We start from the raw sequence: 14,155 nt of genomic DNA on the forward strand, positions 1-14,155 counted from the left end.
TCTTTCATAACATTGTGTTAGTGATCCACATGATGTTCGTATCGATACAATATCCAATTTATCCTATGTCCTTGTGCTAGACAAAAAACCCATAGAGATGGGGCTAGAGATGATGTTGTTGGTAATATGGCTAAGTAGGATGAGTTAGGGTTGTCATTTATGGCAACATATATATCAGGAATGAAAGGCATAATGTACAGATGAAATTTCTATAGTTAGAGACAGAAAATTGTCTAAGTGTTAGACAGTTTCATTGACAGTACTGAGATAATTTTTTGGTAATGCGCAAACTACAGAGATATTTGGCACATGTGCAGTTACAGTGGGTAGAACAATGTCTTGATGACGTGGTTAAGTGTGTTGATCAAATACGACATTAGATATATCTGTTTTCTCAGTAAAAGTAGTGAACAGAGCAGAACATAATACAATAGTGAAAAGTGAATAACAGGTTAAGGAATTATTTTGGTTACGAAATAATTATTTAATTATTTAGGGATGACATCCTAGATGTTAACCCTATGTTAGCAAGAGTTAATTTTGTAATATGCCAAGCGTGTGAAAGCTTGAAGGCCGACTCGACAAAGTCTTGTAAAAGGAAAGGTATATGTAAGAAATCATAACTTGTGAAGTTATGGGTGTGATTGTGAAGTTGTGTATGCTAATGCGAACTATGTATGCGATATGCAAACTTATGTGAAGGCTATGTGATGTGAATTTTGATATAAGATCAGAGATATGCGAAGCACAACAGTCAATAATAAAGAGGTTTTTGTATCTATCTCTTTTGTATAAAGACACTATATTGTATAATTGCATGTTTGGGTAGTGAGCTCTTCTTGCATACATTTGTAATTGTATTACCAACTCCTAACATGGTTGGGGCTCTTAATAGGGCCTAGTTCTCTAACAAGGACCGAGACACTATATGTATTTCATAGACTCCTAATAGGGTTAATATCCTTAACAAGATTCTTTTGTTTAGTGGATCATTCTGTGGGTGCCATCCCCACCGGGATTTTCCCTTGGCCAAGGTTTCCCTAGTTAACAAAATATGGTGTTATAAGTTCTCTTTGTGTATGGATTTATTTACTGTTTAGCATTGTTGGTTTACTTTCATATGCATGTTGTAAAGTAATTAACAATATTCAGTTGTGGGCAAAAGTTTGTAGAATATTTCTGATAGATGCCACTTGAAATTCTTCAAGATTTTCTCACTGCAAGTTAATGTATAATGTAAGGATGATGTATGAAATCATGCATTGTAGGAAAAATGGTTCATAAAAAATGAGCTTGTCTGAGCTCAACCAAAGCTTTAGAAGGTCCCAAAATAGTAATACGCAACAACACTTGTGACAGCAAATTTTGGAAAAATTGTGCATTGAAATTGAAAAATAACAGTGCAACTGTAGAGTAAGTAGAAAAATAGCATGAACAAAAATAATTTATTGAAAAAGGAGCCTGCATGCACAAGGTGTATCCAGGTGCATATTACAAAACTCAAACCGTGCAGGTTCTTCTAAAAGGAATTCTTAGCAATGGTTTTATATCTGCAGGAGCCACAAAACTGCAATCAGGTCTACAAATCTCCTAGTGAAACTCAGAGAAGCCCTAAATTTGTAAAAGAAAGTGAAATTGAAGGAAGCAGCTGCTAGTTTGGACAAGTCCACAAATGAAAGGGTTCACCAAGTATGGTTGCTTCAACAAAAATCAGAGGCAATATGCTAAATAAAGAATTCTGCTAGGTATATGCCTTCAAATACAGGCCAATCTTCTCATTTCAAGTTAAAGCTTTTTGTGAGGGTTTGAAATGGCAAAATAGGCATGCAAGTAGGTGGAGTGTAGATTGTTTTTGATGTCCCCATCCAATCCAAACACACAAGCAGTTATGCTGAGACTAAGCTCCCAATATTGTCTTTATAGATGAGACTGATATGACAGAAGCAAGATATGAATAACATTGACAAAATTTAAAACACCAAACTTTACATATTATGATCACTCTCAATAATACTAAAGTTATAATAGAATAGCCCACATGAGTAATAGAGTTGGCTTGGGCTGTGGGGTTGGTCCCCAACAGTGTAAGGTTCGATTTTGAGGCTTGGATTTGCCTGATGCACATGGTTTGTGGATGATTGCATGTGGTTCGGTCTTGCATAGCTTGTCCCTTCTTGTCCCCAACTTGACAGTAAAAAGCAAGACTATGGCAATGCAGGTCGCACACTGGGCTGGGTTGTGGGTACACTTGCATTAACAATTTTTATATTATTTTTAATTATAGAATGACAATAATGGAGAAGATATGGATTAAAGAAATGTAATTGATATTACAATGGTGATCAATATTTAAAGGGAGTGTTCAGATCATATAGAACAGCAATCAAGGCGTTTGCAAAAATAAAGCAACATTGATCATGGACAACAATTTTAGTGAGGAAACTTTGATGTTAACTACCCTCTATCATCACTACAGCATTCGAGTTTATTAAGAAGGTAGCAGCACTTTATTAGGAGTAGAATGAAAGAGAGCAGCGACCCAAGAAGACAGACAAATCAGAAAAAGTCTAATTGCCCATATAAAGAATGGCGACTTTGTAATTGCAAGGTAGCACCTCTGTTTATTTCAGATAGGCTTCAATTATGGAGAACACAAGTAATTAGCAGGATTAATGTGCTTAGTGTGGCTGACTTGTATGATTGTTGAGTGATGTCACTATGATTACTTTAGGTCGATCGTCTATGAGGAATATGTTTTGATTAAGAATGTATACTTATAAGGTGTGGTAAGAGTAATGCAATAAAGGAGCAATTCAAATGAGAAGTACAATGCTAAAGTAACATTATCAAAAGAATATTGGTAAAGTGACTTATCAATGCTTTTTTCAAGAAGATACAAAAATCCCATAAGACATCATAAATCGGCGTTTAAGGTGCAAGATTATTTCTTGAGAAGGTGTGGTTTTGATTAGTGATAATTCCTTATGAATGCAAACGCCAACAATAAGTAGATTTATATTATCATTATGCTATCATTGGTAATGCAGAAACAATGATTAATTTATCCATGTGAATGAATAATCTGTAACATACACTTTTTCCGGGTCTTAACTAACAACTAACATATTAAAGAAATATAGTTATTGCTTCATTTTCATAGGAAGACAGTTATATCAGTTATGTTCATGTGAATGAGATTAATCGTTACGATTACTTAAACGGAAAACTCATAACTAATATCTCAAAAACACTATCAATAAATTTACTAAGGAAATTAAAATCTACATTTCATGGAATTCGAGATCGAAATCAATCTAGGGATGCTTTTGCAACCACCCAGGTTAGTCCACAAATACCACTATAACATTATCAAATGATTACTACCAACCAATACCGCTATATCAAAATCAAATGACGATTACCATTAAACACCACTATATCGATTAGGGCATCGATTACCATTGTATCATTTAGGGCATCAGATACCATTGTATCACTTTAGGGCCTCAGATACCACAGTATCATTTAGGGCATCAATTACCATTGTATCATTTAGGGCTTCAGATACCACTATATCATTCCTTTCCTTCCAATTTGCTAAATTGTGGCATTAACATAAGATTAGAAGATATGCTCATAATCATTATTTTTATATATGAAAAACTGAAATAACAATCCTATAGATATATTCCATATTCGGTTAGAAGATCAACTGATCTAACTGGTTGCCAATTATATTGATGATAAGAATTGCTTTCATTTAAAGAAATAACTGTGACGATGATACAACTCAATTAATCTTACTTTCTACTTGAACATACATCATAAAAGTAAAAATACCTTTTTCTGACAATTGTTTGAATTGCTCAACTAATCTTTGTTTGATGCGTGACCGACATCTTGTGGAGAGGGGAAACATTGTTAAGGGCTTAACCACCCAACCTCGGACCATAACTTATCCTCACACAATCTCTAACGAGAAAGACCCTCCCTACTCGGAATAGACATGAAACACCTTGTCATCCATTGAGCATCTTGGTTTCAAATCACACCACTCGACTTGATAGTAGGGAAATACAATAAACATGATCCTACATGAGCTATTAAATGATTCTTTAAAAAAAATGATAAACATTGTTATGTCATAACTAATTTTGTTTCATGTTAATGCAGATTCCTTTTCTTCACCTCTTCACCCTTTTCCTTGGCTATACAGCCAGGTGAGTCCCAGGTGTTTGAATCTCAGAGCAACCAACTCTTTTTGTTAATTCTCAACTGTTTCATGAATAATATATGTTCCAACTTATCACCATCTGTGATTTGAAGATTGTGCTCTCTAAGACTTGTAGAAAATATTATTTGAATTTTAATCTCCAATGGCATAATAAATCATGATTTTATAACATGGTTACTTGGCATTTACTTGCCATAAACAATTCTAACTAGAGATGGTCAATCATATGATGTTAAGTAAAATGATTTGCATCATGTTGTAAACTATAGCTTACTATTGTATAATCAAAATGTAGTAACAATTGATAAAGGGAAACATAATTCAATACTTGGATTTTTGGTTATCCACATAACATGATATAATATGAAGGAGAGATGATGTCTTGCTGAACGCTTACTCATTCCGCCTCACTCCTTGCAGGAGAGATCTTGAACACAAATACCAAAATAGAGATTGCTCACGTTTTATTACAGAACAACTGTATAATTAAGAAATCGTGGAAAGGAACACGATAATTGTTAAAAGTGATATCGTTGCTAAGAGCAACTTAATCAGATTAATGGAAGAGGACGGATAATAATATGGGAGTCGGGTGCTTGAAATATATGAATGCCTTCCAGGCATAACCATATTGTATAAATACAACTCAATCTTTAGGATAGAAAGGAAAACATACGACATATTGTATTAAGAACAACACTACTAAGGAAGATAAATGTTTTCGAATGGAATTGCAGAAAGTTCAATTGATTTAGCGTAGCATCAGTTATGGATGGAAGCCGGAATGATCAAGGAGTAAGCGATAGTAATAAGGAAGGTTAGGAATGAAAGAAATCTGATACTTGGAAAAATAATAACCCTACCTCTTTCTCGACTCATGATATAAAAAGGTTTAAAGAAGACTCTTTGGCTTCCGTAACATAAAGAATATTTGTCAAATAAGAACGCCAAGTGTTTAATTGGTTACAAACAAGGAAAAGAACAAAAGATGGAAAAAGAGTTGGAAGGTTATAATTCAAATATTATTATAATATATATTTATATACGTACATGTAAATATATTGGTGAGGTGGCATCATTTTATTATAATAAAATAATACGATGGTGTCACTTCATTTTTATATCTAAGTGTACGTACATAGATATATCTATTATAATAATGAGGTGAAAGATCATTTAACATCCTTTTAGGTATGTATTATATTAAATTATTTTAATTACATTATTTTATGTTTTAAATTATTTATTTATTAGCTCATGTGGTTTCATCGATTGTATCCTTATGTTCAAGTCGCTAGGTCCTCAACCCATTTGCCTAGTGATGGTGATGCTCCTATGCTTAATTTTTTTCTGACAATGCTTCCACCCCTTTGACGTGCTTCCTACAAGGAAATTCTCTGCAGTTAAATCATATTACCATAACAAGTTATTTAATCATAAATAATCATAACGGCTAACCACTTTTTCAATTCTTTGAATTCATGATAAATAATCAACTAGTATGTTATCTTCATATGAAATCATAACAACTAACCATCTCACCATTTCACAGGATTATAACAAGTTTAACTATCAACTAACTTCATGTGAACCACAATGGCTATATTTTAAATTAGGTCAAAAATTGGGATGTAACATAATGCATCTTGGTTTGTTCTTGTTAAACACTAAGACAAGAACTTAAGTTGACAATAGTCAATCACAAGGGAACAGGAGAGAGTCTGCAGTTAAAGGAGAACTGCTAAGGGCACCCTGTTGTAATGGCAATCAAGGGAGAACAACTATGAGGGCACCCTACTACATTGTAAGAGGGAAAACCACTAATGGTCCTGTATTGTAGTGACAGTGTAATATCCCCACTTCTTCAAGAAAAGAATTCAACAATAAAAGAACAAATAATAAATTATGATATAATTTAAGAATATAATAAATTAATTAATAAAGTATATTGAAAATTCATAGTATAATATATGAATTCTTTTATAATAATAAATACATTATTATAATGTGACTATAAGTCACAACCCATCTAAGAGACACAATCTATCTTTTGGGTGATGTATACATAAGGAAAAGAAAGGATGGGAAGTAATAACCATCAAAGGAGAAAGGAGAAGGACATTGAGCCAAATCTGGAAAGGAGATCGCAATCTTAGTGCAAACTACAGTGGTTCCAAGACCTGTACGTGGAGTCCAAGAGGCACAGAAGGACATTGAATGGAATACGAAGAAGAAACGAGACCACAAAGCCACATAGAACACATGAAGAGATAGAAGTATAAATCTCATCGTAACTAGTCTGCTAGCATAGACATGACAACTCTATACTTGGGTGATAAACCAAACAAAGATGAGGATTGAGGAACCAATCAATGTATTGACTCATAATGACACATATATATTAAGTGATTGTGGAACCCGTGTGAACAAACTAGAGAATATATAGAATTGGGTGTATACGGAGGAGCATGGGTTCATATATGATGAGTTAAAGATTTGAAATGGAGAGTATATCTCAGTCAATGGAACATAAGGCTTGACTCAGTGGACAAGACTTACTTCGATATCTATCATGGAGCTATCATTTGAAGGCATGTTCCACAGACCAGAGCAAATTAATCCTACCAACAGTTATGAACAGATTGATAAGAATAGATATAAAAGAAACAGAGAGACCATTACAGAGAGAAATATTACAATTGGTGATTTCATCATCTAACGCATTTGAACACTTGTCTATTTGGTGACTTTAGTTGTGGGAATTCAATTCTCCTATCAGAGATGGTACCTTTATCGTTGCAGGAATACATTATCAAATCACCGTAGAACTTTACAGATAGAAGAACGAAACATAGGAGTTTTAGAGAAATGTAATTTGGTGACTTCGGTTGTGGGAATTTGATTCTCCTATCAAAGATGATACCTTTATCATTGCAGGAATACATTATTAAATCACAGTAGAACTTTAGAGATAGAAGGACGAAACATAAGAGTTTTAGAGAAATGTAGTGGAGAACGTAGGGACAAGACTTGTTGATCACATCAAATGATAATATAGGAATAGAATTTCAAAACATTGAGTTTGGAGAATATTGAAGGATATCACAATCTATTTATAAGGAATCATAGTTTATAAATAAAGGCTATAGTATACAGGTATTAAGTAAGATAGATATACATAATAGAATAAAGATCCAATTGCATATTGAGAGGGAAGAGATACCTTATATAAGATACTTTAATAATACTAGCAATAGGCAACTTGGAATTTTCCCAATAGCATGACAGCTATGTGAAGGCAACATATTTATTAAATTCATTCCATCCAAACATTAGAAGAACAATATCAATAAGTCAGATTCCGTATAAATTGCATTATCAACATTGAAGTTATATGAGGGATATTGTCTAACAAAGGAGTCTTCGTAAGTTGAATAAACTTGGTGGTATTAATTTGAAATGAAGTTATCATTGTTGCATCTTATCTAGTACACATAATTTTAAGAAGTTCGTAGCACAAAAAGAGGATGCAAGAAATTTATCCCAAATTACTAGACCAATTACATGGGACATTACAAATAGTTAAGGGAAAGCAACTATGAGGGAAGTTGATTGCACTTTGAGATGGAGAATGGTTAAAGGACACCTTGTTGTAGTGGCAATTAAGGGAGAGCATCTATTAGGGAACCCTACTACATTGTGAGAGGGAGAAATGCTTCGGGAACCCTATTGCAAGCACTTTGCTAACTTTTACATTAGGTCACTATTGGTGAATCATAATTAATTTCAACCATGGAAGACTGGAGTACTGTACAAAGGGAGAACTACTATCTTAGGGTACCCTACCATGCTTCCTTACTCCACATCTTCTATTATTTGAATTCATACAATTTAAGTGCTGCATAATGATGCAAATATATTCATTTTAGTCTAACCCTAGATTTATTTGTGAATAATGTTTACATTGTGATCTAATCCTAATATGTATCTCTACTTGTATGTGGGCATTAGTATTCATGTGGCAAATATAGGATTCAAGTTATGAATTGCAGAATTAAAGAAACCATTTAATCGACAAGGCTTAACCTTAATTTGTTGCAAGTGTGATTTAAGGCATCTTTTAGGGCAAATTAGAAAGGGGACATCACAATTTATTCTCAAGTGGGGTAGAATAAGCCTTTTAAGACCTTGGGGTAAAGTGCTTCAATCTCAATGAATTAATCATGGACTTATGTGTTTTGGGTCTTCTAGATGCAATAATTGTTTTACCATTTCGTGCCTTGGTGATGGTTTGCATCATTCTGGTGGTTTGTGTTTTTGGATCGATTCTTTGTGATGCATGGTTTGGTTTCGATCCCAACCACTGTTCTTAGCATGTTCAATTATAATTGTTGGTATTGGTGATCATTGTGGTGTATTCGTATGCTCAAGAATTGTTGCATTGCTTGAGGTGGTTTGTCCTATCTCAAATATGTGTTAGCCGACAAATTTGTGGTGTGCATCCAATATATGTGTGTGTGTGTGTGTGTGTAAGTAAGTTTGTCAATTCAAGATTGTTTATTTGATTCATATTATCTTGTTGCTTATATGCGAGCTACATGTGGTGGTAATGTGAGCTTAATTAATTTGAGGAGGTGCAACCAATTGTAAATTAGAATTGAAGAGGCTTGACAACTTTATTTTGTGGTGGTCCATGGTTCATCTTTCATGTACTAGCTATAAGCCTGTTGGCAGTGACCTTATTCTATTGATAATGAGCCTTTTGTAGTTCTAGGGCATGGCCATTCAGGTAGTCAGCCTACCAGCAGAACCCCTTCTCATATTGCAGCGAGAATTTCAGGAAGTTAGCCTTGTTGTACAAAATACCTTAATCGATGTTTTCCATTTTATGAGAGTTAGCTTCTCTATGGTTTTTCCCAGTTTGAGTTTTCCATGCAAACCTTGGTGTTGATTGTGTTGGTGTTTCTATGTGTTGATGGTTACCTTTACATTGGTGAATTATTGTGCTATCACCGACATATTTGAAGTGGTGTTTGTTGGTTGTTAAGTATTAACTGATAGATCAAATGTTTTACTAGTGTGTGGGAATAACTGACCCACCCTCTCTCAGTTATTCAGCATTTCAACATTGGCGATATATGCCAAAGAGAGGAGAATTCTAGAATTGGGTCTTCTTTTGTGGATTCCTCTCGTTATATAGACCATCATTTAGTGCAAGATGAAAGCTCATTAAGATTACAAAATCTTAAAAACTTCTGAAATCTTTGTCCTTAATAAAATACAAGGCATTCTTCTACTTTGATTCCATATAAGATTATGAGTATGAACATAAGCTTTCAAGAACAATAAGACCTAAAGTAAAAGCACAAATAAGACTAAAATGAATGAATAATTCTATTATATTGAGAAGGATGCAAACACATGAGATGAGGGTCACTCATAGAGTCATAGAGTCATATGAGAGCTACAATAGGTATTTATAGGATCCACCATCAAGAGATGTGAATGCACAATCATTAGGGGAAAAAGGAGATGTAGTCACGTGCTCGTAGCATAGCCCCACCAAACAAGGGGAGCACAAGTCATATGATGCAAGTAGAACATATTGAAGCAGATATCTACTTAAGCAAGCTTACGGTATCTTAGACACATGATACACAATAAAGTAATGCAAAATGAAAGTGCTACACCATCTCCACCTCTAGATGTTTGTTGGTTATGGAAGTTAGAAGAGGTTTTAGAGGGGTGCTTGGGTTTTCCTTTAGATTGTTTTTCCATATCCTAGTACCTTGGCTCATTCTTCTATAGGTACTTTTGAGTCTGTTTTGTTTCCTTTTTGATGATGATGACGTTGTTGCCTCTTCTGCTCTAGATTCTGAGACAAACCTGAGTGCATGTGGTCTTCAACTTTGGTGTTTTCTTCCCATGTTCGTTGAAAGTCCTTTCTTTAATATGCCCCATTTCGCTTGGATGTCACTACAATATCTTTAAACAAACTTACTGAAATACTAAAATTTCATATAATTATCATGACAGCTAGCATAATCCCAACATCAAATGTTTGATATGATGCTGGTTGTACATTGTAACTTGACATATGGAGTTATATGATTGTTATAGATCTAGGTTGGAGGAAAACAGTGGCATTTTTAGAATTTGTATAAAATAATGTCATTGTATGTTGACTTAAGCAAGGAGCCTTTTATATGAGTGAGTGATCTATTATCACATGCTATGTTAAAGATAAGGTTTCACTCTTGGATATCAATTTTCAACACCAGTTTCTTAAAAGAAAACATATTACAAGCCATTTCAGTCAGCAACAAATTGTCAACTTCAGCAAGGAAGCCTTATTGACGGCCTCTGTAAGGAAGCTTTCTACATAAATGGGTGAGTCTATTGTCAAGTCCTATAATACCAGAAATAGAATCATTATGGGTTGCCAGTTTTTTAACTCCCTTTCTATAATACCAGTTCTTCCTAGACTGTTTTTAACTCCCAGAAATTGTCAGACAATGTATCAAAATACTATTAAACTAAATATTAACCTTATTTTATCTGATACCTGGTAATATCTGTTCATTTATCTGTTCCCCTGAGACTTGAAATATTCTGTTAAAGCGGTCTCCTGTTGTGGTTTTTTACTATCTTCTTCTGTCTATTATTCCATTTTCTTAGAGAGAAGGATGCCATCTGATGAGACTGCTAGTATGTTGTAAGTCAGATTTTTATGGGTGAAATGTATCATAATTGCTCCAAAGATTTATTGGTAAGAATTGGGATTATTTGTTCCTCTTGAAAGTTGCAATGAAATTTACAACAATCCAGTTGCAGTGAAAGTCACCACAATTAAAAGGGGTGAGATGTCAATCTGTGTTCCTTAATCCAACTTAGATTGTGTACTTTCTTGATAAAACTTAAACCATCGGGTTGAATCTACTGTCTGATTGTAATGGCTCTCTTGAAACATTAAATGCTGTAAAGATGACTTTTCGAGAAAATCACTTGTTTTATTTGCACATTGATTGATTCATATATGTTATTTATGTTGTTTTCATGGGCATACTGTTTATTGTGGAAGAACTTGCTGAAAGATTTTTGAGCAGGAATACAACAATATTTTAGTGAGATCAATTGGGAATTGATTCTAAGCTATATCTGTTTCAAATGATCCATTTTGCAGGGTGTTAATAGAGCATTTCCTTATGTTGCAACTGATGAGGCTGATGATATCATACAAAACCAAACACCTGTTCTTTTCCAGTTGGTAAGAATTTAGGAATATACATAATATGTACATTTTCTTCACTGTATTTTGTTTACTTATATGATTCATAAGTTTTGACTTGATACTTTTTTCTGTATAGGTACATTCCAAGAATTTCAATATTGGGGTGCAAGCTTTGATGCTTTTATATCAACTTCTAGCAAAAAATCAAACTGTTAGTGACCGGTTCTATCGTGCTCTATATTCAACACTGTTGACACCTGCTTTAATGAAGTCGTCAAAGGTGTATACTCTAACTGAGATATTTCTCAGGTGATATCATAGACAGAGATGCTTATGAATCAATTGTTGCGATTGACAAAAGACATGGGATGACTATTATTGATGAAACAAATTCAGTATATACTAATGAAATACAAGTGAAAATTTGTAGACAAGCATAAAAACTTATCAATTTATTCTAGCCCCACCATTTTCCATTCTATTCTTGTAAAGGCATACAAATCATACTGAAAATTCATTCTAGTTCGACCATTTCCCATTGTATTCTTGTAAAGTCATACAAGTCATGCTGAAAAATGAAGTCAACTCCCACGCTATATATCACCCGATAGGCTATTATATTCTAGGAATAGTCGACATAATTAAATTTCTCATGCCAGAAAAAAGGGAAAATCGGTTTCAATAAAAAAAATATAGGACATTTTGAGTTGACAAGGACTTTTTATGTATGGTGAGTAATGAACGATCTAAGTTATCGATCCTGGTTCTGATATAGGTTTGAGTTGGGAGGTTTGGCACACACACACACACACATACATAAATCGTACATGTTCATTGGTTCACAACTTCAAACATATAGTAAATAAGTTACCGGTGCCCTGGGTTAGGGGATGGAGGTGGATGGGGGAGCAGATAGGCGTCAGAATCCTTGTGGATGGACGTGGCAGTTTTCCTTTCATGGACTGATTTGACACTAAAAGGTTATGATTGACTCCCCAATCTTCAGTGTGACTTGTATTTCTCTGCTGGTTCCATAAGATGATGATGATATTCTGAATGACCTAATCATATTTTCTCTTTTCCTTGTGTTTGAAATGATTCTCTACTTTGTGAATATCTTCTGAACCTTTCTCCTTAATAGCTGCTTATTCCCTTCCTCCCCTAGAGAATGTAAAAGATGTCCCAGTGATATATAACCCTACCACTAAACACAAGGACTCTTCAACAAACAGTCAGACCTTTCTAATTTAGAGTGTCCTAGTCTTTTCTGATGTTTAATCTTTTCTTTATTCAAATGTCGCTACTGCCTTCCATTCCTAAACTCCTTTGCTAGAATTGATCATCGTAACTCCTTAGAATATAGTCACTGAAGTCGCAAAACTTGATTCAACATAGCCTTGGTATCGTTCACGAGTTATGTCTCCTGTGTCATCTTTTAGCATTATTTTTAAGACATCATTTATGTGATCCTTAGTGATTTTTAGATGTAATTATTTATGTTTGGTTTATATTATAAGTTACACATTGTGTACACAGACACACACACACACACACACACACACACACACACATATATCTATACACATATATATGTATATATGTGTATGTGTATATATATGTTGTATGTATATGTATGTGTGTATGTATATATAAACACATATCTACACACACACACACACACGCACAAACACACATACATATAAATGCATCAAAAATCTTGAAAAATAATTTACGCATCCGCACACCCAATTCTCGCATCTGCATCAGCACCTGAATTAGTAACATAGAATAGTAGTAATAGGAGGTTAAAAGCATGAAACTCATAAAACTTAAATGATTAAATCCATAATTTGCCATTAAATTATAAATAATATATCTCATATACTATATTCTTAATTTGCAAGAGTCTCAAAATGTCATCATGGAAGGTAAGTTCAAATTACAAGCCATATCTTATACATAATATTCAATTTCTTCTTCATCATGTTCAAAGGCATCAAGGTCAGCGTTTGGTTCAAGTTCATTTGGATTTTGCCACTCGTAGTAACTGTGACTGTCTCATGTGCAAAATTTGCTGATGGTTCATCTATCGAGACTTGGGCAAGTTGTACAACTGTGGCATCTAAATACACAATTAAATAAAAATGCTACAACTGTAAAACTAAGAAAAAATGGTGAAAAGTGCTCGAGACAAAAACAAAAACATCAAAAATGAAAAAAATGATCAAAACGTTGCTTAATAGGTCAAAATTAAGGATTTTAGGAACCTTTTATGTTTTAAAAATGTATTTTAAGGCATGTGGGGCTTTCTTTTGATCACCCCTAATTGTGCTTTCCTTTGGGTTCCCCCGACTTTGGCCAAGGTGAGTCGAACCCATAAGGAAACTAGGTTTGTAATAGGATTGCATCCACACTAGAACCCGAGTGTTTTGCAAGGAACTTGTTAACTTAGTAAATAACGAATAAGGCAAAAACACTTGTAGAGAGAATGAATAATGAAGCCAAATCTGAAGCGGTTAGACTGGTTCTACAAACTCGTACAAAACTCAACAAGGTTTTGATTTGGATGGTGAATTTTTGGTTACTATAAATACCATCTAGTGTAGATATATCACAATAAGAAATTTAATACATTCACTCATTTGATTTGTGAAACCTTGACCTAGTTAAAAAATGTAAGAATAATGCAT

The 14,155-nt window shown here is 34.0% G+C and overlaps 1 protein-coding gene across 1 annotated transcript in view; it reads left to right on the forward strand.

The window, feature by feature from the left end:
- EDA25 (CCAAT-binding factor) overlaps positions 1 to 14,155 on the forward strand; it is a 226,388-nt gene that overhangs the window by 180,023 nt on the left and 32,210 nt on the right. The window contains exons 10-11 of the mRNA XM_089813725.1: positions 11,418 to 11,501; positions 11,602 to 11,745. Coding sequence (XP_089669851.1) covers positions 11,418 to 11,501; positions 11,602 to 11,745 — 228 coding nt within the window. The remainder of the gene's footprint in view (positions 1 to 11,417; positions 11,502 to 11,601; positions 11,746 to 14,155) is intronic.

Source organism: Cupressus sempervirens, chromosome 2, assembly GCF_028749045.1.
Source record: "Cupressus sempervirens isolate cs-2001-9-10 chromosome 2, ASM2874904v1, whole genome shotgun sequence".
NCBI lineage: Eukaryota > Viridiplantae > Streptophyta > Pinopsida > Cupressales > Cupressaceae > Cupressus > Cupressus sempervirens.